Source organism: Osmia lignaria, chromosome 7, assembly GCF_051020975.1.
Source record: "Osmia lignaria lignaria isolate PbOS001 chromosome 7, iyOsmLign1, whole genome shotgun sequence".
Taxonomy (NCBI): Eukaryota; Metazoa; Arthropoda; class Insecta; order Hymenoptera; family Megachilidae; genus Osmia; species Osmia lignaria.
In genome coordinates this window covers 10,754,596-10,781,262 of record NC_135038.1, presented here as the reverse complement: position 1 = coordinate 10,781,262, position 26,667 = coordinate 10,754,596, and the positions used below count along the sequence as shown (strand labels likewise).

At 38.5% G+C, this 26,667-nt stretch overlaps 1 protein-coding gene across 15 annotated transcripts in view; it reads right to left on the bottom strand.

The window, feature by feature from the left end:
• Positions 1–89: 89 nt before the first annotated feature.
• sei (potassium voltage-gated channel seizure) overlaps positions 90–26,667 on the bottom strand; it is a 91,504-nt gene continuing 64,926 nt past the window's right edge. For 6 of the 15 annotated variants that reach the window (XM_034324392.2, XM_034324396.2, XM_034324395.2 and 3 more), the window contains 16 exons: positions 21,325–21,568; positions 20,870–21,051; positions 18,831–18,851; positions 13,925–14,079; positions 13,739–13,859; positions 13,547–13,667; positions 13,158–13,467; positions 12,648–12,984; positions 12,141–12,325; positions 11,938–12,062; positions 10,630–10,725; positions 10,171–10,311; positions 9,486–9,813; positions 8,248–8,325; positions 6,108–6,347; positions 90–5,138 (listed from right to left, as the gene is read on the bottom strand). In XM_034324392.2, coding sequence (XP_034180283.2) covers positions 4,808–5,138; positions 6,108–6,347; positions 8,248–8,325; positions 9,486–9,813; positions 10,171–10,311; positions 10,630–10,725; positions 11,938–12,062; positions 12,141–12,325; positions 12,648–12,984; positions 13,158–13,467; positions 13,547–13,667; positions 13,739–13,859; positions 13,925–14,079; positions 18,831–18,851; positions 20,870–21,051; positions 21,325–21,568 — 3,015 coding nt within the window. In that variant the 3' untranslated portion in view covers positions 90–4,807. The remainder of the gene's footprint in view (positions 5,139–6,107; positions 6,348–8,247; positions 8,326–9,485; positions 9,814–10,170; positions 10,312–10,629; positions 10,726–11,937; positions 12,063–12,140; positions 12,326–12,647; positions 12,985–13,157; positions 13,468–13,546; positions 13,668–13,738; positions 13,860–13,924; positions 14,080–18,830; positions 18,852–20,869; positions 21,052–21,324; positions 21,569–26,667) is intronic. The other 9 variants (XM_034324394.2, XM_076689054.1, XM_034324393.2 and 6 more) reach the window with 8 other exon arrangements.

The window sequence follows — 26,667 nt, the reverse complement described above, 5'->3', positions numbered from 1 at the left end:
GTTTAGTCGTTCTCGAAACGATCGACACCTCTACCACTTCCTGTTCGTACCACCATTGCCACCCATTCCCTTTAATTGATCGAGCATAGTCAGATGATCGATGACATTGAAATTATTTATTATTGCAATGTTACATTCATCGGATACTATTGCGAAGAAGAATTCTATCAGAGTTTCCTTTCTTTTTCCGTTCTCCACCTTCAACTAATCACTGATCAAATCCTGAACGATTCTTTCTAAAACAACCCTAATTTTCTTCGAAAACAAAAAAGACATAAGAAACCATCATCGATGCGAGGGAAAGCACCTTTTATATAAATAAAATAATTAAATATACGAGTTCGATCAACCTAAAGTGGAATAATAAATTGGGAACAGGTTGTTGAATGCGAACATTTTTATTCGAGCTACGCTGTAAAAAAATTCGAGGCGATATCTTCTTTTCAAGCGAATGCTCTCGTTTCATCGATAATTCTTTCTAGACGGGGGGGGGGGGATCAGAATAAAGACTCTCGTGTTATTTTATTTGAATCGGATGGTGCTCGGTGATGAGCAGGAATTGATTTAGGGGGTGGTATAAAAATCATTTCGTCTTTCACTCTATCTTACTCTCTTCTTTTTCAACCCCCTTTCTCTTTCACCCTTTCATACATTCATTCATCCGAAATGTTCTCTTTGTTACGTGTTACAAATCAGTGCGCTCACCTTTATAATAATCGATACGATCCAAGATTATCTCGTAAATACAGAACAATTTTAAATTGCATGATCTGGGAAAAAGACGTGGGTAAATTCATCTACCGCGGATAGGATTCTATCGTTCTCTTTCTTTCTTCTTTTTTCTTTGAGCATATTCCACATTTTCTTCGATCGCTTTACAAATGAAAAACGCATTCACGATGGATGATCCTTGATCTTCCTTCTCGAGCATTTAGTATTGCTTGTTATTCCATTATTTACAACCCTTTCTCGAGTAATATTATAGTAACTTCGATATAAATTAACGCAAGAATCCTTAAAATTAATGAAGTAATTTATTCATTAAAGATACAATAAATTATGGGAATAAATTAGAATCGCTAAATTAACTAAATACAAATGGAGAAATTTCTAATTAATTAATTAATTTTGGAAGGACCTTGATGTTTGTCTCGAGAAGACAGCCTTTCTAATGAACAACGTGGCTGTAAATTAATCAAGGATCACCCTTAATGAAGTATCCGTCACATAGCCAGCTCGTGACGGCTCGATCTTGATCCTAACTGGATTAATATCATTTTTAAACCATTTTCCCTCTTCCCTTTGCTCTTCCTCTCGTGCGTCGACCGCGGTAGAATTCAAAAGCGAGAGGTTATAAATTCGATGAAGATTATAATATATTTCTGCGAGTGTGCATTTGAAAAGATTAACAAAAATGAACGATTAACTTTTAATCAGAAATTCGAAAAACTGTTGCACGCGTTATTTCATTCTACCAGCGGATTCTGAAAACTTTCAGCGTGACAAGCACAGCGAGAAATTTCGTGCTTAATTTATGAAAATTTGAAAATCGACGATAATTGATTCTCTCGGTTTTGAGATTCTTTTGCGGTGAAAATAAAGAGAGCGGAACAATCATTTATCTCATCGCATTAATTAATTCATTCGGAATCGTACATTTTGCTCTCGTTTCGTTACAACGACAAATTTCAAACGTTACAAAACTTGCGTCGATCTTTCATCGTGTTGTCTCCAAAAAATCTTTGCAAAAATTCGATGTTAAAACGGTACGGACTGAATCATGACGGGTTTTAACTAAAGTCTCTTGAAAATGATGCGACGGACGTTTCATTTCTTATCCGACTCTGCGTCGTTCATCGAATTTCATAAGATATATTGAAACGAGACCAGCAGTGACAGTTGATCGAACATTTATCAATGAAAAACATTGTTTTTTTTTATGCGTTTCAATCTAACCCTTGAACAGCGGATCCTGGGCCAATCGTGACCCAAATATACAAAACATATAAATGTATAATTTTTAAACAAAAAAAATCGTATATTGGAAGAATAATTTTTGAAAGAGCAGTGTAAAATTTAGAAAATAAAAATAATATAAAATACAGAATTAAATTAAAATTGGGGCTCTCCCCATGGTCCGCGGTCCGGGGGCTAATTATCTAGCACAAAAATAGATAATTTTTAAATTGAGGCACTCAAATCTTCCAATAATTACATTCATGTCGGTAACGCCAAGTTAATTTTTATTAGTCTCCCTCCCTCTCCCGACCTCAACGCAAAAGAGAAAAAATAGATAATTTTTAAATTGAGGATTTCCATTTGCTAACTAATATTATTTGGAAAATTAAAATAACATGAAATACAAAACTAAATTAAAATTTGACCTGTCTCCATGGTCCGCCATCCGAGGGTTAAAACTGGATTCTGCACTTGTGCATCGATCTTTAAAAAAGAAAAAAAGAAAATGATTATTCTAATCACTGTTGCCCTCTTTTCTTTTGAACCACGTCGAACATCCGTTAGAACAATAAATCCCGTTTCATCGCGTGTCTAAGTGCCGGAAATCCACGTGTGCTGCGTGTACTACTGATAGTAATAATAATCAAAGCTATATGTTAATTAAAAAGCTGTCTCCCATTAGCGCTGCGTCGCCTGTTCCTTCCGTTACAATGTAACTGCGAGTCGTTTAAATCGTTACATCGAATGTATCGGTATTCATTTACAGCCTAAAATACTGAGCAACGAACGAATAGATCAGTGATTGATCGATATGATCCTCGATCGAGGCTTTCCCTAGTTTTCTACGAAAATGAACAATTGTACAATAAGTCAGTAATACAAGAAATTGATCGCGGTAGAATTAACGATATACATAATTAAAAATGAATTTTTATAATTTCATCATTGATTCGAATTAAAAATTTAATTACAACAAATGATTCGTAGCAACAGGTTGAAAAGAATCTTCCAAATGAATTTGGAAATGATCGAGGACTATCGATCGTCGAATATCACCCTTATCACTGTGCGATAAATCGCCAACAGGGTGGTTGGGCGAGGGGTGAGTGAAAAATTAAATTCGGGAGGTCGAGAACGAAAAGAGAGGAAGAGAAACCAACGTACGCTTAGGAGCAATGAATTAATTCGAGATATCTTGTAAAAAATTTTTTTACAACGTGTATACGCATACACAAGCGCGAATGTATGTATATACGTACACACGCACATATATATATATATATATATATATATTTATATACCATTATTGCCCAGGCAATTGTAATTCTCATCTCCTTTTTCTTGAATGATTTTTTAAAATACCATCGGTATTATAATTCCTCGCCTCTTCCCCATCGCGCTTACGTATCTTCCCTACATTATGGCAATAATAATGTAATATAATATAATATAATAATAACAATAATAATAATAATAGTAAGAATATTAGTAATTATCTAAATTTTCTCCGCAATAATTTTCCATGTCTCGCTTGCCTTTCGTATTTTCATTTTAATCATTTATTTATTTATTTATTTATTTATTTATTTATTTACTTAGGTTTTGTTCTTTGGTTGTCTGTATAAAGGACATTGCAGTTTTAACTCGTAGGTGGCACTCAGAATTGTTTTGTTTCAATTTATACTCCTTCCGTCGTTAATAATTCATTGTTTTGCCTCTCGACAATGCCCTTCTTCGTTTATTTAATCTTACACATGTATGATATCTCCCAAAGATCGCAATCGATACGATTCCCCTGTGAAGAAATCGTACAACTCGTCTTGCCATAAACGCATCGTCTATAAGCATTTAAAAAAAGAAGGTGCTTTCAGTCGATATATCCTTAAATTTTCAAATTAGCTACGTGTTCACCGTGACGCGAAGGACTTTAATACTTGAGAAACATTCACGAGCCGCACCGTTTCATACGTTTTTCCCTCCCGTTTCGCTTTAATCAGTACTTTCATTTGTAACGTTTTGTGGTATTTATTTATTGAAAATTCATCTCCTCCCTTATTCCTTCATCGTGTGTCGTTCCTATATTTATGAAATCATCAGCATCGCCTCGAGAGGATAATGTATACGCGTGTCTATGTGTCTGTTAATTTAATTAAAAAATCGCTCGAAGGAAATAGCAGCAATACGAATAGAAACTTCGACGATATATATATAATATATATAATATATGTGTCCTTGTGTATATGTGTACAACATTCTGAAACGCCGCTCGTGCTTTCGATTCTCGTTCCTTTTCTATCGTCTTTTCGCTCTTCGCACGTCTTGTACTACCACGTCGATATTGCTGATCGCATGACGATCGATGTTCTTCTAACGATTCCCGAACTGAATTGTTACGTGATTCGAACGAGTACTGAAAGTTACTAATTCGTCGTGATCGTGCTTGATAAATATAATTAGTAACGCAGTATGCGTGGAAAACGTCTTTAGAATGAAAGAACATCGGACGTTTTCGTTTTCAGAAGATGCATAGTTCTACTTAAAATATTAAACGCTTCGTTTTAATATCAGTAGAAAAAGAAACGATCGAGGGTGATTTAAAGGGAAAGATAGATTTATTAACGATGGGTGTGAAATGAGAGGTGATTAAATAGGAGATTCGCTAGAAGAATATCGAGCAGCCAGACACGATTGCCATCCTGGCGCCACCTTCGTTAAATCCTTCAAAAAGGGAACGGAAGGAGTCCACAGCCATCCGAATGATCGTTTATAATCGATCGCATCGACACGTATCGCGTTTCAGTCGCAAATGAGCCGAGAGTGCATCAAAAGGAAGTGGCTAACCTTGGCCTTAACTACCGTGATCCTGATCGAGCTCGTCCAATGACTCTAATCTCGCGATCGGCGCCTCGTTTATCGTGAACTCCCAGGATATATCCTCGCTGGCTTGCCTCGAGGACTCCTGCCGGCCACTCGATGGCTGACCGCTGCCATCCTGACCCGGTTGTCTACTCTCGGAACGTTGAGCCGATGCCAAATTGCTGGAACCCCGATGATTCGTTGGTTCTTTACGAGACTCGCTACTCCGGGGACGTTGAGAAGCTCCTCGATCCGAGACGGACACAACACAGCTCCATGGATCTTCACCTTCTGGCTCTGAACGTTTGTTGAACGAGCTGTACCTGTAAATTTTAATAAATAATGAATTTCATTTATAAATATAGTAATGTAAATGAAATTTTAAAATTTTAAGTAATAAAGTAAAATTTTGTATTTTTAGTATCAGGGTTAATTAAAAAATTTTTAATTAGTTAAATATCTCGAAATTAAAAGAGTTAAATATATAAAATTTTGTTTGTGAAATTAACATTATTAATATACAGGGTGTTCGACAACAGGTGGGCAATATTTTAAAGGGTGATTCTATAGATCAAAATAAGACGAAAATCAAGAATAACGAAATAGCGTTTACGGCTTTGTTTTCCAGTTATTAACGTTTAAAAATGCGAGTAAAAAGCGCCAGAAATCTGCAATCCGCTCAGCACCGACAACCGAACGTCACGTCGGCAGGGGTCGGTACAGTCATAACCAAGAATCAAAACCGAATACTGCAGTACCGAGAAACAGAATAGCACGAGGTAAGTTTTTACTATTCAACGATTCTTGGTTATGATTGTACCGACCCCTGTTGACGTGACGTTCGGTCGTCTGTGCTGAGCGGATTGCAGGTTTCTGGCGCTTTTTACTCGAATTTTTAAACGTTAATAATTGGAAAACAAAGCCGTAAACGCTATTTCGTTATTCTTGATTTTCGTCTTATTTTGATCCCTAAAATCACCCCTTAAAATATTGCCCACCTGTTGTCGAACAACCTGTATATTTAGAGATTAGATGTTATTTAATTTTAATGATACCGCGAGATTACTTAAATCATTTGACTGCTACGATAGTCGTCGTCTCAAAGACGTTGGATAACTCGATGTCCTATGCGACTATTCAATAATTTATTATTTAATTCAAAGAAGAAAACAGTTGCGAATTTATTTTCTTCGGTGTAATTTTCTTCGGTGTAAGTTGATGAACACACGTTCATTTCTACTAATTATCGGATGGCCACGTTTGAAACAGTGAAAAAGACAATCGAGTTTTACCCGCTCCTGAACTCTCCTCTCCTAAACGCAGCAGGTTGACTGTGCCAGGCGTGTGGCAGGTGAGCCTGTTGCGTGTTGGGTGGTACAGCCAGGTCGACGGGTTGACTTTGAGACCTGGTGGGCGCGGTTCTACCGTTCAACGCCGTTTGCAGGGCCGTCGCCAACGCCGACGTGTCCGACGTCACCGTTAATCGAGATGTACCTGAGGACGTTGACGTCGGATCTCTCGTCGGAGGTCTGCTACAGATGGACATTCAAAGGATGATTAAATCATATGACAAGGCGTGAGCAGCGGCCTTTCGGTACCGCTCTGACTAGCAGCGAAATATACTTGAAGCACGTGATTATGTACAAGAGGATTCGGTAGGCGTCTAATTCCTCTAAGTGTCCCGAACAGTGTCGCAAATCTGTCTGATTGGGACTCCTTATGCAACAGCGACGATCTGACATCGACATTATTGTTCTCGATTTATTCCACGTGTTCCGTATATTTCCTTCAAACAAGATACGCGCGAGTTTTCACTTATGAGGGGAACTTTCTAAGCGTTACGCTCATTTATTAATTAAACTTTGTCACTAGATAGAGTTCTTCAAGCTGAATGTGCATACACCCCATTTTGGAGGTGGACGTATAATTGTTTAAAAGATATTAACATTAGGTGAGCCGTTTATTTTGAAAATGGGCCAAGTTCATTTTATAAGGGATAAAAAATGTGGACCAATTTAAAAAAAAAAAAAAAAAAAAAAAAAAAATAGGGAACCGAGATTCGAACTAGGAATCTTTAGATTTGAATTCAGGTATTTAACTATTTGTATGTGTAAATGTGTTAGAGTTTAGAATATAAGGAATAATTAATTTTAATTAATTATTTAATATAAGAAGTAATTAATTTAATTAATTTTAACAAAATAGAGTACAAGTATGTCCAGCTTGAAGAAATCTATACAGTGACAAAGTTTAATTAATAATTGAGCGTAATACTTGGGGAGCTCTTCTCGTTAGTTGACTAAATGGTACATGGTAGAATCTCGATAGTTTTCTTTTTACGTTTACTGAAATAGCTAAATGTTTAGTCGGGCAAGAAACAATTAAACTATCGAGACTATACTGGAGTTTTCTAAACGAAACTAGCAATACAGTACTGTGTATGCTTGTGCACTAATGAAAACTTATGTCCTACAGAGTGGCGGATCATACTCGCGGGAATCATCTACTAATTGTATCTCTTACCTCTATCCATTATGATGGGATATTTTCAAGTAGCTACGAAGGGAAGTATCGTTAAGGTGTGTAAAGGGTGATCTCAGTGTCGTGTGATTTGCAGTCGAAGCGAATGAAACATTAAAAACTGTTATGTAAAGAAACTATCTGTCAAATCATTTTGACACGTTTAACAAACTGCTTAATATTTCTTCAGTTTTAAATGTTCGATGAATTAGTATTCTATTCTTGAATCTTATCAACACTAATTCTAAGCATCAACTAATTGTGTTCGTTCTAAAGTGTCGAAAAAGGAAACGCGATGTTTTTGGAAATTTTCTTTCGAAAAAGTGTCGTCGTTGATGATACAAAGAAAACGACACGGTTTTCTTCGCGTATTCATCGCCAAGCTTCGAAAACGTGCCAATGTCGCAAACAAACAAAATCAAATCGTCTACGCACGCGTCGTGTGTAAAATGCTTGATCGATATTCTAAAAAAGGGGGTTAAAGGAAAGTCGGACTAGCAATATACTTAGGGGTAAATAATCGCTCACGATGTAGGCTAACAAAAGTTCTACCGCTAGTGTTTGAAAAATGAAAAGAAGAATTAAAGAGAACCATTCCAAGATCGTTTCGTAACGATTGTTCAAGTAAATGTCGATGTCAATTGTATCGTTCTCTAATTGAAAAAATTACAGATAACTAATTGGGTAGAAAACAGGGATCGCTGACGCGTAGAAACATAGAAATAGAGCGAGACAAAATGAAACAAGATATCAAATTGATACTTTACTTACGATACCAGTAAATAGAAATAAATTAGCAACGAATTTCTAGCAGCTTTACAATAATTTGCATGGTTAATCCTGTTTCGTTTCTACTTGCGCGACACTGCTCGCAAAAGGGTTTCAAAGAAGAGTATGAGAGAGTATGGTCACCTTCGGAACTTGTCCAACCTTTCCAAAATAAAAGACGCCGAAATCAAATGCAACTGATCCAGGGATTTCGAAAGAAAGCTTTCCAAGAATAAAAACATCGATTACTTCCTAGGAAAAACAGAATCATTTTCTACTTGAGAAAGTAACAGAAAAACAAATATACACACACATACACACGTATACAGAGAGATAGATAGAGAGAGAGAGGGAGAGAGAGAAAGAGAAAGAAAGAGAATGATTTAACAACACGATCGTCTCTACATTTTGTCGAAATCGATCGTATTGATTTGGATAGAAAGTAGGAAAGACACAGGTAGAACAAAAAAAAAAGAAGAAAGAAAAACAGTGATAGAAACAGAGATACACTGAGAAAAATAGAAACAGAAGAGACACATGTTACTTCTGTTATGACAAATACACTAACGCTATACGATATCGTGTGAGTAAGATGATTACGATTTTAATTAGAAAAATTTCGAACATTTTTTTTTTAAATATTTATATAGAGTGTTTGACAACAGGTGGAAGATTTTTTAAGGGATGAAAATAAGACGAAAATCAATCGTTTTGTTTTCCAGTAATTAACGTTTAAAAAGTAAAAAGCGCCTAAAACCTGCAACCTGCCCAGCACCGATGACTGAACGTCAGGTCAGCAGGGGTAGGTACAGTCATAACCAAGAAGAGAAATCCGAATGCTGTCGAGAAACAGAATAGCATGAGGTAAGTTTCTACTATTCAATGATTTTTGGTTATGGCTGTACCGACCCCTGCTGACCTGACGTTCAGTCGTCAGTGTTGGGCAGATTGCAGGTTTCAGGCGATTTTTACTAGAATTTTTAAACGTTAATTATTGGAAAACAAAGCCGCAAACGCTATTTCGTCCTTCTTAATTTTCGTCTTATTTTGATCCCTAGAATCACCCCTTGATCCCATTTGTTGTCGAACACCATGTATATACCTCGTTATATTGCCGCGGGAAGGGGATAGGAGTGCAAAATTTGTCAAGTTTCCAAATTTTCAGTTGGAGAGGAAAAGGAATATAAAATTATATTATTTTCGTAGGCTATGATGGTGGGACTGAAATTGCTCAGAAATTGTGGCAATATAACGAAAGTTCACTGTAATCCATCATTCGCTTTTCAAATTCATTATATCCACGACTAATTAATAATAATCTTTCTCACGTGTGATCGTCTGATCGACAAGATTATACGAAAGATCAAGTACAAAAGAATTACCTAAACAAACCGTGGGACGAGCTAGGCTGAAGCTTTCCGTTTCCATTGTTCGACGGCGGTGCAGTCGGGGGTTGTGGTTCGCTGGCTGACCGTTGGACCAGTGCCGGGGCTCTACTACTTTGTTTAGCAGGTCCGGCTGGTGCTGTTCCAGGCATCATCTCGATGCTGGAGCTCTCCCTCGACGAATTAAGGGTCTGCTGGAGCAGCGTTAGGATCAATCTAATGTTCTCTCCCATCGAGTGTTCCAGAGAGGACACCTGTCGCGACAGTTGATCTATCCTGACGTTCATCTCCTCTATAGGCCGGCCTGGTCCGCTTTGAAAGTCACCTGAAATTCATATAAAATCCAAATAACAGCTGAATCTGTCAACGATCAGTTGCCCATCTACAATGAGAATGAATCTAATGAATCTTTCAAGATCAAGACGACGATTACCTATATGGATTCGAACCTCTTTCTACGACGAACATCCTCGAAATTTTGGCTACCTCATTAGGTCGCCTGATTAGAAAGAAAGAAAAAAATCGTCCCAACATACACGTACACATCAGGGTAATCGACGACCACGAATCACGTAGTCTTTCGAATAATTAGCACAGAGATGATGGATCATTCGCATACAAGGGAGAGAGGGATCATCCGTGGGTGGCAAGAATGGTCGACGAATGATGCAAATCCACCCACCGTGTGACTGTGGATGCTGTGGTGGCGACGGTGTGGTATAATGACTGGACGTCGTCGATGTTGGGTGCACCGCGTTCTGACTGAGGCAGCTTTCGTCGGCGGCGGAGCTTCTCCGTGCTGGTTTCGTCAACGGGGTGGTCACTGGATAAACCCAGGCACAGAGAATCAGTACATCGGGCCGGGGAGAGTAGGGCGCGGACGAGCCTTCTCTAAAAGTGCCTCTTATCTCCGAGAAAAAGGGGGACCAAAAGGAGGATAAAGAGGAAAAGCAAGAGAAAGAGAGAGAGAGAAAGATCGATAGTTTCGCTAGGGGTTCGAATGATACGGTGGTAGGATATTCGCCAGCTGATTATTTTAGCGACAACACTAAACTTCTTTAAACGAGTCGATCGAACGATGATGATTAAAGTGATTAATTAAAAAGGATTGGCCTGTCTACTTCGCCAAATGGATACTTACTCTGCTTGGCAAGGTAATCGTGACTCGTCAGTGGTTGCAGATGGATCTTGTGCTGACGTAGGTCCGGTATGCTGCGCTTGAGATGGGTTAGCATGCCTGAACAACCAGGTTTCAAGGTGTTAACGAACTCGGGAGTCAAATGCAAACGCAAAGCTTAAACGCTGCGCTCTTAATCCAAACGCCTCGAATCAGCACGATTTTTCTCTTCATACGAACGGGACAATTTGTTGTTCGAAAGCTATTCTATGCTTTATTAGTCGAGGCGATTGGACCAAGGTGATATGTTTGTTTTCTTTTTAGCGGAGAAGAATAGATAGAAGGAAACGTGTCGATCGAGTATAAAGCTCATGAAAAATGAACTACGCTACATAGACGAGATTTTAGATAAAATAAATATTGTCTACGGATGTATGAAGATCATTATGAAACACGAGCAAGTGGCTATTGAATCAAAATGAATCTGAGATCTGAGAATTGAAAACGGAGAGAGGGCCATCATTTATGAAAATGATCATTTGGTAGTTCATTAATTCATAAGTAATCGTATTTCGTTTGAAATAGCAGATGTTTGAGTCAAAAAAGCGTTAAAATGAAATGGTTGCAAGTAAATGGTTGTCCCTCCGCTTACACCTTAGGGCTAATTGCATAAATTAGAGCAAACTGTAATTACTGCACTCTGCGGTTGTGACATTCGAGATTACCTTTTATTTCGCAGTTAATGTTGTATATCGGTGCCGGACTACGGTTCTCTTCAGGGACGTTAAACGGTCCAAATCTCACGGAACTGTGAGTCGAGTATATAATACAAGAGAAACAAAGGGGGAACAGGGTCAAGCCGAGCTTTTTATATATGTATGTATGTATGTATGTATATATGTACATAACGTTCTGAAATATATATACATATATATATATGTATAAATCTATGTGTATCTCGAAATTACGAATATTCAGTAAATGGGCAAGCATCGATGTGGCAGGGTATTGCGAAGCATGATTCAAAAGTACTTTCCTTGAATCATAAGGATCTTCCTTATCCGTGTATACGGTTCTAAATGAAACCGACGTAAGCAACCGTAAGAAACGTCCTTAAATCGATTATTATCAAGAGCTCTATGTGACGTGCAGAGAACAATACATTCCTCAGACAGTAATTAGAGGCAAACAAGAGAAAAATAGACAGACAGAGAAAGAGAGTAATCGGTAAAAGAAAGGTATCGTTTCGAAGGGATTGAAAACGGAGGTCGTAAAAATCGATCGACGGATCGAATTTTCTTTTTTTCTTTTTTTCTTTTTCTTTCTTCTCACCGGTTATAGAGTTCAATGTGGAACTTCTTTGCTTCGGCTCGTCGAACTCTAAATTTAACGGTGTCACATCTTGGCCCGCTTTGTCGGTGCTGAATTCCAAAATTCCATGACCACTTGCTTTGTCACTGTTATATAGATACACACGAGATTATTTCCATATTCCTGTCCGGTCAAAGTGTTGAAATGTTTATTTAGACACTCACTAGTCTTCCTGATCACCCTGTAAGGAGTCTTGTCGACCGGTGGGGATAAGATTGGTGCCAGGACCCCCGGGTCCTCGACGGTATCGTGGTGGACGGAAAGCGAATCTCCTAGCGTCGACTTCGACGTCCGTTGGAGTGCTGACAGGGAACCTTGCTGATATTGGATCGACACCAGCCTGTTCCTCCTGTCAATTATTAAATTCCCTGTTAATTAATTCCTCGAATCTCTCGTAGAAACTTCACCATTTGAAAGTTGTCTAAGTCAGTGACGTCACCAGGGGGTGCGAGGGCAGAGCTGGATGGAAATCGGGTCGAGGATATTTTTTTAGAAAATAAAATAACTCTAAGTTATTTAACCCTTTCCCTTATGATTTTTTTGAAAAAAATCAAATGAAATTGAAATACTATGCATAAACGTCATTCAACTGCACCGGGCGACACCAATGCCAGAAACGCCACTGCCCAAGTAAACGTGTAATAGAAACGAAAAGGGAAACGGATACGTACGTCTCTCAGATTAAAAGTGATCTCGAGATTCTGGCTAAAATGATTGGAGAACTCTGGATAGAGAGCCAGAACGTCGAGTAAATCGTCCCTGTGTATCTTGTGCAGATCACAATAAGTCAGAGCGCGAACGTTGCACGACGATTTCCCGACTGTCGGATATATGCAAGGATTCTCCCCGAATATGTCGTCCTTGCCCAGGATGGCCATCACCACGTCGCTCTTTAATATCTCTATACTGCCACGCGATATGAAGTACAGGGACGTCAACACGTCCCCCCGATGAACCAACGTGTCACCAGGCGGAGCGTGTGTGGTTTTGAATTTTAACGATAATGCCCTGGAAAGAGAGAAAAGAAAATTGAAAAAATTATACAAGTAAGCTCCCTTTAGGACCAAAATTCGAACAAAAAAACTCCTTTGTCCCCTGGCAACCAATATTTTTATACTCACAGTCTGCCACTGATCGTCGTGATTTAACAAATGGAATTGAGAAAAGGTAATTTTAAATACCTTAAACAACCTGGACTGGCACCCTCGAAGGCTCTACAGTTGTTCAAAAGATTTCTGTTCAAATGAAGACAGATATCCGCCTGAAGGCACTCGGGGAATCCTTTCAGTACACTGTTCATATCGATTCCGTTCGTGTACGTCCAAGCATGCTGAAAGTACTCTTCCAATCGTTGACGAAGCGGATTAGGGATCTGATGGAATCTTATGAACTCTCGAACTCGAAGCATTTGCGTGTGATATCTCGCTGTACCGCTGTAAAGCCTTTGAATGATCGCTGATACGTTACCAAAGATACTTGCGTACATCAGAGCTGCAACGAAAGGAAATATAACATCCGTCGATCGTCCTTTGGCAATTAAAATATGTCGAATAAATTGAACGATTCTTACATCCGATTAGCATAACTATTATAGTGAATATCTTCTCGGCGTCCGTGTTTGGTGCCACGTTTCCAAAGCCCACCGACGTTAAACTACTAAAGGTGAAATACAGTGCTGTGATATAGCGGCTCTGAAATGGAAGAAAAATTTTCGTTGAATCGAAAAGAAAATAATTCATTTTCGTCAATTTAATTTAATCACCTTTATACTCGGCCCTCCGGTGTTGTTGTGTGAATAAAACTGATGCGTGTCGTTGGCCAGAATATCGAGCCAACCGACTTTACTCTTCAACGTTGGTCTCTCCGCGTTCCCAATGGCGTACCTTCGAAACAATAGAGACTTTATTGATACTGCCATTCAGAAGAATGAATTTTAGTAGGTTCTTACCATATGCACGCCATCCAGTGAGCAATAAGAGCGAAGGTGCCCATTAAAAGGAGCAAAACCGCAGCTCCGTATTCGCTGTACCTGTCGATCTTCCTGGCTACTCTGACGAGCCTCAGAAGACGAGCCGTCTTCAAAAGTCCTATCAAGGTTGTCGTCTGCAAAGAACACGTCACACTTTGTCCATCTCACGCTCGTCAATTACCATTTTCTTCATTTTCTTTCGTCTCTCCTTTGCTCGACCTGCTTTTTCCATCGAAGCCGAAAGAGAACTGACTTTGACCGGTCAAATGGATAGTACGCGGGTCTATTTAGAAATCTACGGTGCCATTTTGGACGTTTCGTGCGTTACGAAATATACAGGGTATTCGTCGTGATGTTAAATAAGAGTTGGATAAATATCCGGGCAGATCCATTGGATAAATACTCGGTAATCACCCTCCATCACCTGGAGGGATATTCCTGGAAGAACTACGAAGCTGGACAAACGAATAGTGTGATTTAATTTAAACTGGAATATCGATAAGACAATAATAATGCAACATCAAAACTTTTTGGTTTTTCTTTTAATAAAACTTTTACTAATATAATTGTAATTTAAAAAGGGAATTGAGCAAGTATGCTTCAAATTATACCGTGTTTGATCTTATTTTAACCCTTTCACCACTGTCGGGATATATATGTCCCAGAGCAAATATCAAATTACTATTGGACAAATACGTCCCAAAACCGCGTATTATTTGAGTGTTCACTATGCAAAGCATGTTTTTCGTTGTATTACACGTAAAATATAATAAAGATTGTTCCATTACAACGTCCTTGTTATTTTACTATTGGGACACATTGTCCCAGGACATTTTCAGGAAAGTAGGATACATTCAAAGTATAGAATGCATTTTCATTAGAAACTGTAACAAGTTTTTAAAATATATTCAAAACATATGTAGTGGTGAAAGGGTTAATTAGAAGAACCTCACAATTACATTGGTAAAATTTTCATTTAGGAAAAATGAAAAATACGAAAATTTTATTGTTTAATTAAATCGATAGTCTTCCCGATATATTTTTCTGGGTTTTTTCGATTCTCAGACCTTATTCTCTTTCGCTCTTTATCATTTTTTAAATTCGACAATATTCAAACGCGCGGCTTGACCCCCGTTTCATGACTTTCCGCTTTGAGCCCCGATAGTTATCCAACTTTTACCGTATATATTCACAGCGAGTGCAGTAATCCGTTAAAAAATATGAAACTAGGTGGAAGAGTCGTGAATAATTGAATCGGCCTCGATCCAACGACGTTCTATAACTATGCATTCCATGTAATCACTCGTTATCGAGCTATCCTTCGTTTGTAACACAGCCAAAGTCAGTTTGACAGTGCGACTTGTCTCGTAATGCTTCCGAGGAATCTCTAATACTCGAGTGTCGCTCTCGAGTTCCATCGATCGAGACGTCGCTGGTCATTTTTAGGTCAACCGCGAAGCTTCGTAGATGTCCGACGCGATATTAAAAAAAAAAAAAAAAAAAAAAAAAAAAGAGAAAGAAGAGAAAAAAATGTCCAGCCACGTTTTCGAACGCACCGAGAATCTCTCTTCCGGTTCGATAGAAATTCAAGCGACGAGCAGTCGGTTCGGGATCGTTGCAAACAACAAACTTGGTTACTCATGCTTCTCTCCAATTTCTTACCTGCGATCCCGGTTCGAGATTCAATCGCGAACATCCGGCATTTCGACAAAACACCGTGCTGTTTCACGGTCGTTACGGAAACGACACCTTGTCACGATTCGACATCATGCAGAGCCGATCAAACTGAGGATCATTCGGCTAATTGTTTGCTAACGAATAATCTCGAACTTGATACTTATTACAGGTGTTGCGAGGCGATAAACGTTCATTTTAAAAATAATTCTAATTATCTTTCTGTATTATCTCTCGAACGATCGTGATCGCTTTTGAAGATCGGACGGAAATTGATGATTTCACAGGAACACAGACGGGTTGGAGAGGAGAGAAAAAGGCAGCGGTCTTTTATCCGGCCTCGAATTGCCAAGAATATCCGAGGACGTTTGATAACCGGCTCTGATAGTAAGGAAAGCGTTATTACGACGTACACGCGAACCGGTGCATCGTGAGAGATCCCGGTAAAGCTTGAAATACTCCATGTTCCGTTCTCTTGTCTGACGCGATCTTATCTTTCCTTCGAATGTCACGGATGTTTACCATCCCGAGTCGAATAATTGGCAATTCGAATAAAAAACAGAAATTTCGCGTGTATCTATCGCCTGGCAACCCGTTTCGTTTGTACACAAGACAGATATTCGAAATAATACGTAAGTGGAAAGAAGACGAAGCGTTCAAGCGACAGAAAAACACACATGATCGCTGTTCGTGTTAATAAAAAAAAAAAGTATCCAGATACATGTATAACAGCTATACAGTATATGGATTAAAAGAAAATAGGGTAATGAGTTATCGATTTGTATTAAAAGCGTAAATCATCAAACGTATTGTTAGAGAAGAGAACAGATGAAAGAATTCTATCGATGGTAACGCACACAGAGAAATAATTATCGGTATCGTTAGGCTTGTACGATTTTATACAGCTTGCAATGTAAGCGCAATTAATATGTACAAAAATGATACGGAAAAATAAGCTCGTAAAAACAGGACTAACAAAGAGAGTCTTTCATGGAATCCAAAGTGGAAAACGGCAAAAGCTTACATACGATTTTTTACACAAATCCCGTTGAGAAATCTTTCGGTATCTTTTCTTTTCGAGGTGTGCGTTCGTTGTGTCGCTATGTGATCCTCTGCGTCTCTCGCGTGTCGCTCTGTTTCTATGTATGTCTATTTCGTGTGTACGTGTACTTATGTTTACAAAATTTTCATTCAGCCATTTCTTTTCCTTTGTTACACCATTCTATCGTTTATTACGCGTTAACAATAATATTCTAGAAGACTAGTAATTACTGGTACGAAACGCGGTTTATATTTCCGAAGGGCCCCTCCAAAATTAAGAACTCAGGTTAGGTATATAACCTAAATTGACTACTAGAAACCGATTAAAGTTGGTTTCAGAGCTGGATGTCTTACCGTTTTCGAGATATCGTGGTAAGATTAGGTTAGATTAGGTTAGATTAGGTTAGATTAGGTTAGGTTGTGTGTATGCGCAGTATCGAATAGCGCATGCGCAGTATTGAATAGCGCATGCGCAGTATCGAATAGTGCAGACGTAGTCCCAAAATTGTACAAAAATTTCTTAACACGATATCTCAAAAACGGTACGACATCCAGCTCTGAAACCAATTTTAATCGGTTTCTGGTAGTCAATTTAGGTTATATACCGAACCTGAGTTCCCAATCTTGGCGCGGCCATTCGGAAACTTATCTGAAACGCGTTCTTATCGTATTGAAAGAATTCATTTGAAAATTCATGAAGTCAGCATGGATAATCCTGCAACCCCAAATTAATTTTCAACCTCTTGTATAAATATTCCTTTAATTAAGCATCGATGTTTGATCAAAAATAATTAACTAACTACGAAAAACATTTTCTAACTAGTTGCATTATTCTCAACAATTATTGATACTCAACGAATCTCTACGTGACTACTTAAGAAAAAGTAGGGGGGAGCAATTATAAAAAGACAAGGAAAGTATGAAAAAAAAAAAGAAAATTCCAGAAATCGTTCTGTTCACTGTGGATCAATATCTGTTAGGAATAATTATCTAAATCTATCAGCTACCTAATCAAAGTATACATATAGTATTGTACAAAATATTCTTATTAAATATCTCAATTTCTTTGCTCGATTCTTTTATACTCGGGGAAAGAAAAGAAAAGAAATATTCTGAACAATTCGACGACCATTGCGAATGAATTTATTTTCAATTTAAAAACTGATCGTTTTATCGCATAATTTTCTCAGCGATCTTTTTTCCCATACAAAATACGTGGTCGTCGAAGTGTCGAGGCTACATCGTACTCTGATGCAATTCGTTTTTCCTACCAAGTGGATATCGTACGTGTGAGTATAACACTATTTACACAGTCAGATCGGTCTTTGCAAATACTTTACTGTAGACATGCAGATGCTTCCTCAACGTTCATCGTCGTGAAATTTCACACGTTGCGGGCGAAATAGGAGGGAATCGATCGACATTTCTCCTTTCCTTACATAATCTATTCGAAGCTGAGGGTAAATGCTTTCGAACACGAGATGATCCTCCGGATCACGTGTTCCGGTCTATTTCGAATTCCTCGAGAAATTTCATCGAGATATCGCGGGTTTAATAAATATCAAATAAATTATCCTTCGAACAGCGGAAATTGTCGATCGGTTTCTCCCCGGGTTTCTTGATAAATCGTAGGATTGCAGTTGGTAGTTTTCTTCTTACGTGTGTGTGTCTGTGTATCGTGTACTTCGAAGCACACAGGTGTACGATTGTGGTAAATCGCGCGAAAGATCGCAAGTGTTAACGTGGAACCACATCGAGAAACAAGAGAGTGATACAAAAAAAAAATCATTTCGATTTACGAAAAGAAAGATTGTGCAGGAAAAACATCAGAGATATATGATATAAATATATATTCGCAATGTGTGACGTGTTCTTTAAGCGATTAAATAACTGTACAGGGATAGAAAAAACAGACAAAGAGAGAAAGAGAGTGTGTGAAAGGAAGGAAGAAAGAAAGAGAAACAGACACAGAAAAAATTCATGGCTGCGTTTGGTGAATTTCATTCTTCTCCTTTTTTTTTAATTATTAGTGTGTAAAAAACGTGTAAATCGAAACCTGCAGTTTATTAAAGAAAAAAAGAGGGATAGAGAGGTAAAGTGAACAGAAAAAAAAAAAGAAAACGTCAGCCTGTGAGTAATTTCTTTTTTGTGTGTATGTGTGTCAACTAACCTCGTCCTTGTCCAAGCCGAGCTACGAAAACGTTAAACTGAGGTTAAAATTCGTTCCTTTATGATTTTGAGATTTTTTTTTTTTTTAATCTTTCAAAAAAGGAAAGAAGGAAAAATGTAACGAAAAACGGGGCGTTAATTTGATCCCTTTGGAAGAGAATCATCGTGGAAAAAAGGGACTTAAATTTACACAGTTAAGTATAAAAAATGTTTCATATTTCTTTCGTGGGAGGTGATTACAGATTAAAAAAAAAAAAATTAATGAAGGGATTATTTGACTGATTTGCCGAGACCAGAAATTCTCGTGATATCCTTTCGCTAGAATAATTCATTAAACTTACGCATCGTGATCGTGAAATAAACTTTCCTGAGCGTTCAGTTAATATCACGCTGCCCTATTTTTTATGCCAAGAAACACAGGAAAGAAAAGGGGTCGCATAGATTACTAGCGGATTACATTTTTATCTCTCAACAGCGCCAGGTCAATTAAAAACGTTCTCTTCTTCGGAACGAGCATCGTGAGAACGAAACAGAGTGAAAATCATTTTGCAGAAAAGGCGTATGCTAACGATCCTCGCGACAGAGGACCAACGTAACACGAAAATCATGAGTCGGAATAAATTAGAACGGTTCAACGAAAGTAATCTATATAATAATAATAACAATTGATTGAGATTTAAAAAAAAAAAAAAAAGAAAAATAAAGAGAGAAACAAGACACGGGGCGAAGAATACAGAAGAGAATCTTGACAAGGAACTGACAATAAAATCTAACATCTCGACAATCAGAGCAGAAATCTTCACAGCGAAAGACTAGACTTACTTACACATGTATATAGATCAAGTGTGTATGCATACGTGTGAGTACAGGTACAAATTTCATGAAAAAAGAAAAGAATTAAGGTAAGGAATACATTTGTTAACTCCTATACAATGATTGGTCCTTTTACTATAAAAGTAAGAAATATAATATAATGCGTTTCTGATCCGTTGGATGACGGACCATGGAGAGAGCCCTAAAACGGCGCGGCGGACCATAGAGAAAACCACGATTCTAATTTCATTCTCTCCTTCATATTACTTTCATTTTTTAAATTTTGCACTGACCTTTTAAAAATTATTTTTCCAATACCTACATGAAACACTTTTGTTTAAAAGTTATATATTTAACTTTAGATTAATGTCCTTGTACACGTTTTGCAAATGTGGGTCACGGTTGACCTATTCTCCGCTGTCTAAGGGTTAAATAATAAAATATAATTATCCTTCGTAGCCCAAACGCTTTCTGTTACGAATAGAATTATAGTTTATTATGTAAGAAACGCATTACATTATATTTTTTACATTTTTAGAAAAACGATCTATCATTATACAAGGTCAATAAGTGTTACCCTACTGCTTTTAATTTTGAAACAATTTGAAAAATACTATCTACTCGAATTTTTCTTTGCAACTGTTGGTTCGATATAAAACGTACGTGTACCACGCGTGAAACTTGTGTGAAATCGTTCCAGACAACGAGAGTCCGTCAAAGTTCCTTCTCATCTGCCGGTACGTACAGATTGTGTGCACATTTAATAATAATAATAATAATAATAATTATAATAATAATTATAATACGTCGAGTCGGCTAATTTTCGACAAAGAAAAATAAAAATAGAAATCATTCAACACCGAGAAACGTTGAAAAAAGGGAAAACGAACTAAGCACCAATCCGGTAAAGACACACCTATGGGCACTTAACTTGGGCTCGGCATGTCATCCTAATCATATTTACGAGCTAACATCGACATTCTAGAAAACCTCAGCTGAATAACCTGATCGATCCGTCAAATCATTTCCCTTCTCTCTTAATTACAGTTTAACAGGCACGCGCTGGTTAATTGATTAGAATCGAAGGGGGGTAGATGGAAATGTTAGAATTGTTCGCTGTTTCCATTTGGAATTCGACGAATCGATTGGAAATAATTTAACGGTGATCAGTTTCAGCCTGGAAAGAAGATTCTCAGAAAAACGTGTAGGACGTGCGACGCAACTTACCTCGTCAGTGTGCGAGCCAACGAGAAAAAGGTCGAAGGGTATGGCAGCCACCAGGTCGATGATGAACCAACCCTTCAGGTAATGGACGGCTATCTTAGCAGGATGGGACACCACTTCATCGTTGCTATTCACGAAAGTCGTGCGAAAATTTATGATGATGTCCACTATGAAAGTGACGTCGACTGAAAAATCAAAAGTACCTTGAGAACGGTGTAACGAGCACAGGAAATCAGTCGAATTTTCATCCGCACCCCCCAATTATTTTTTCTACTTCAACGCGTTCGATATTAATTACAGGTCTTTAACACCAGAAATTATTTAATTTAAGATAATTATTTATCTCTACAATAGTTTTCAAGAAAAATAAATAGTTTAGATAAACTTGAATCCAGTCATTTTGACTGGTTTGCTAATTCTACTGTTAATTACTTGCGATGTTTATTTTCCTATCTCACCTATGAAGTCTATGATGACGATGGGATCGTCACTATACTTTTTGTTCTTCCTGCTGTTGTAATCTGGATCCGACAGGACGAAGGCGGCTACGTATGGGGTGAATATGGCCGTGTACATGACGAGCAGTAGTATCACCCAATCCCAGACCGCCTTGAACGGTGAATAGTGCAGTATGGTCCACCTGCCGATCCTAGGTGACTGTAATTTGTACTCTGGGAGGATATCGTTTCCAAGGGACAGCACCTGTGGACACACGATACAGAATCCCTTTGAAATTGCACTAATTTTCAATTAATTTCCTTTCTTTTCTTCAAAGAAATTACTGTACTTCTTCACGTGTCTGATTTCGCGTTGATTTTACTACTGTTTTCTATTAAATAATTCATTTTTCGATTTACCAAGTGTTTGAAATTCATTGCTATATAGGAATAGTCTGAAGTTTAGAATACAAAAACGAGAAAGGGTCTTCACTGACCCTTGAATGAAAATAAACGAAACGGAAGGGTAAAATTCCGAGAGAAATCCTAACCTGTCTGGCACAGTAGCGTTTCGAGTTGCTAATCGGACTCTCTGCCATTTAATCTCGTCTTTGTATAGGTTCTACTACGAAAGCACGAGTATCGAACGGGCATAAGTGAAAAAAAAAAGAAAAACACTAGACACAGATATACGCTCGTTCACCACCACGAACCACGTACACGTGCATTTCAGCAGTAACTACCGACCGGTGGAACAGTACACTACCCGGTGTCTGTATATATCCATACGTAAACAAATCCACGTATGGTTCGTTCATCGATGTTCGAGGAGCATCGTGTAGGTGAACAAGAGTTTCTCGGATGAAAAAGGAAACTGTCCGCGGTATCAGCCGCGGCGTCGACGGATCGAGGACGACATAACGTGAAAAGCGGCGGCAAAACGCGACTGTCGATTCCCCTGTGAAAGCGTCGAGGAACCGGGGATATCGATCCGCTGGACGGGAACGTTGCCCCAAATACCGGGGTATCGGTTGTTTACAACGCGCTGAGGAAGAACCGGAAGAGTCCTGCTCGAGTGCTAGCCTCACACTGATGCAATGCGGACCGCGAAGGGTGGCGGCGGTGTTCAACTGGCGAAGGGGAGGAACAGAAGCGAGGGAGAAGAACCGTTGTGTACGTGTGTACACGTCTGTACACGTGTCCGTGTGAACGTGGTGGTTAGGGGAACCCCCGTCGTCCACACCCTACACGCCGACCACGCGCTTCCAACCTTAGGCAGGGTTAGCCTTATTACCTTAATAGCGGTGCTTGCTGCTACTTGCTTTCTCGACCTCGCCTACAGGGCCAATTATCAGCCGTCTGTCCGAGGATTCCGTGCAACTTAACCTTCGATAAGACAGCCGAAATTTTCATCGAATGAAAAACTATTCTAACTTTACCTAAGCTTGGATTATTGTTAGAAAATTATCAATTCTAATAAACTGTTATTATAAAATCAACTAACTCGTTATTTTATCATACCGATACGTAGTCCGGTATCGACTGGACGAGGGTTAGTCACCACCGAATGGGGATGATCGTAAGCTTCGTCTGCCGGTTCTCGTGTAATGGCGCCGATGGCGCTAGCTTCCGTTTGTTTTCCCATTCGAACAGAGTTTGTTTGCAATGTATCGATGCACGATTGAAAACGACGCTATGTTTACGATCTGTTGCTCCACCGGCCACGTGAACACCGGGTCCTTGTGATTTTACCAACTTTTACGATCATCCAGATAGCCCAGTTTCGACGTTGAATAACACGGATTATGGTCTGATGAAATTTTACGGCAAACAAAGTTAGGCTCTTATATTTGACTCGCAAGGACGCCGCGCGACCTTCGCACCACGGATTAGATGGAAATTTTTTTGAATACGAAGGAGACGTTTTTATTATCTGTAAAAAGTAAGATTATTTAGTGGTGACTGATTTTAATAACGGATATTTAGAATGTTCGCCATTTCGTGAACACGGTGACCGGCACAGTGGAAATGACCGTGTATGGTACGACACACTTGACGTGCTCATAGGCGCAGTAGTAATGAACGTGTATAGTCAGACGTATTCGTGGAAAACAATGAAAAATATAAATCTCAATTTTTCTGTTTTCTACCTTGCGTTTCTAATGCGATATAAATATTATTTAAAATTTTATCATGGTACCTAATTAACGCGTTGAGTTTTAATTGCTTCAGTATTTCTCACACGATGGAAATAAAAAAATTGGTTGTCGTTCGAGAATTATAAATAAACGATCGTTTCCCGAGAAGCCCGACGACGCTTAGCACCGTTACGCGCGACATTTCGACGCTGACTGTTCGAAGTTCATCCGGATTTATAGCGAAAGACCTAAATGTCAGCGTGTTCCGCGGACAGGACGCGTTTCATCGATTTTTTTTTTTTTTCTTTCTAATGCGTCCATCTATCGAAGCGACGATTTCGATATAACCGTTGGATAGGGTTAGAGAAACTGGTCTTTCGTCACGGACGAGCGAGGAGAATGTAAATCCTGATAGAGATTATCTTTTATTCATGCACCTGCGCCGTCAGGTGAGTCCCGCGTTGGTGTTTGTGCGTGTGAGGTCGTGACCCGGCAGCCTCGTTTCAACGACCCTTCGTCGTTCAAGCGTTCAACAATGTTCGTTATTTCTAACAAGGGATGAATTAATGGGTTGCCAGTTTCCAGTCAAGGAAACGACCGACAGCTACGTATCTATGGATTTTCTCCGGGAAATTTCCATCTCGAGACATTGGAATTGGAAAAAAGAGAGTGTATCATTAGAGAAGGGTTGGATCAAGTTTCTAAAATCAACAAGCTAAAGTGAACCAGAGCGAGATTCTAGAGCCAACCCTTTTTCGGCCATTTCCGGTCAGACCGGAAGTTAGAATTTTCGGCCATTCGTGAACCTAACCCATTGAACACAATGGAGTAAGAATTTTTTCGATAACTCTTATCATTTGGCCTGTACAAAAATGAAAGAAAGTTTAAATGCTACAACCCCATCCTCAAGATTTTCAATTTTAGATATTGGCTAATAATCGATGAGATACGAACGATGCTTCTGTCGTTTACTTTACGAACAGAGGATCTATTCTGGCTTTTATTTCGCAATTGTTCGACGAATGACAGATACACTCGTTATCTTAAAAGGGAGCATTCGGATGATTTCTCGACGGTGAAGAAATTTCTTGAAAGGAAAGATCTCGCGAGTACCAGTTCTGATTTCTTGGGAGATTGCGCGGGAACCAATTGGGTCACAGACTAAATGTGCTCGGGGCTCGCTAATCGTCGGGAACAATTTAGAAGATTGTTATAGCCCATTGAAGTCGATTCTGACTTTAAATCGATTAATCCTACTTCCCTACTATGTTTAGGTGTAGTCTGGTTGTTCTACTTCCACCGTACCAAGTGTTGGATATCTAGATTGACATGAATTTACGCAAACTGAGAAACCTAAGAGTTTGTCGGATCGATTGGAATCACTTAATGCTAAGTAAAGTAACTCAGCGTGAAAAATAGTATAACAATATTTCGAAAAAGTGTTTTTCTATTTCCTCTGTTTTATAGCGTACCAATCTTCGCTGTTCAAAAGTTAGATAATTAAATATACACTATCGTCCAAAATTTTGGAAACAAATAGATTTAAATAAATAATTCAACTGCATTGCATAATACATAAAATATATACTTCACCTATATAGTATATAAAAGAAAGCATTAGAATTAAAATTAAGAGATAATTAAGAGATAATTAAGTACATTTTTAATTATTTTTGAAAACACTTTTGAATTATAGTTTGTTATATAAAAAACATATTACATTGTATTTTCTACTTTTTTAGAAAAAGGCTCAATAACTGTATACACGTTACCCTATAAATAATTAAAACCGATTAAGAATTTTTAGATTAATAAAATCTAAAATAAAAATCAATTCCGGTCCCCCGAATATGGACTAATTTCAGGCTGAACAAGATCACCTGGCAGAGGAATCATTAATTAGAACGAGGATGCACCAACTGCTGTCTCCAGTGTGCTGGAACCCTCTAATCAATTACAGTCTCAACGAAATGAGGTGATATTCCCAATAAAACTATCCTGGTACCTGATAAACCTGGCCACGAAATGAAATTCAACCTCAAAACCGGACAAACTCGTTGCAATCTAAGCCAATCCTACTTGGCACATAGATTTAATTACTAATTAAAGTGCAGCTGGGATCTCGACGAGAAATTCCTAATCAATTAGATTTGCATGGGCTGACTAACAGGTTGGCCAACGTAATCGAATGCCAGTACCAAGACGAAGAGGGCCGAGTTACCAAGGTGCTGGTTAAATCACCCCGTGACCTGAAATTATCGAACAGATTGCTGCTTAGACAGGGCTGTACCATAATATGTAGGCGTAACCGTGCTATTACTTTCCTTAACCTTTTCGTTTCATCAATTTTCCTATGTTGGATAAATTCTGACTTACGAAATATAAATTGAAAATTATTATAAATATTTTGGAAATGATTAATTAGTAATTGATCATGTAAGAAGAACTAATTAAAGCTTCGACGTATGTCTATTTTAGAATTCTGAAAGAGATTTTTCCTGTTACTTTTATAAAGAGAAATCGACTTTCATCGTGTCAGGGGACGCTCCCCGTTATTTTTAATCCACGTTTATTCGTTTCGTGTTTCACATTTACGATTTAGAGGCTGCAACGAACGGTTTACGCGCGATCAGTCGGCGGTTTCCTTTACAACTTCATTCCTAGAAGTTATGCGGAAATGACCTCTTTTCCGTTAATAAATGCGCAGACCTTCCTCTTGGAGCACGCACTTCGGATTGGTAAACCGAGAATGCTACACCATCAACTTGTTCTAAACACCGCGCGTAAACTTGTAAAAAGTCCGAAGAGATTCTTAATGAAAGAAACCGCGAGACGATAAACTCTTTTCATTAGACAGACAGTACAGACTCGTAGCAGTGAAAGGATTCAAATAATGAACGATTATTATTATTTTTTTATTGAAAAAAAATATTGAATTGCAGAAATCCATGAAAAGGAAGACAGTCGTCCTTAAAAATGAGTACAAACCACGAGCATTCATATTTCTCCCGGTAGAAGAAAGAAAAAAGTCAACAACACAAAACAGCGCGCAACCGGAAATGAGTTTCTTTAGAAAGGAATTCAAGATTCATCAGACTCTCATCGACACGTAGGTAGAGTTAGACTAGAATCGGGTCGTGTCAGCTCTGCAACACGTATTCAAATGTATAATCCAGCTTCAACAGAAGGGAAACTGCTGTCAAAGTGTGAAAGTCAAATTCTCTGG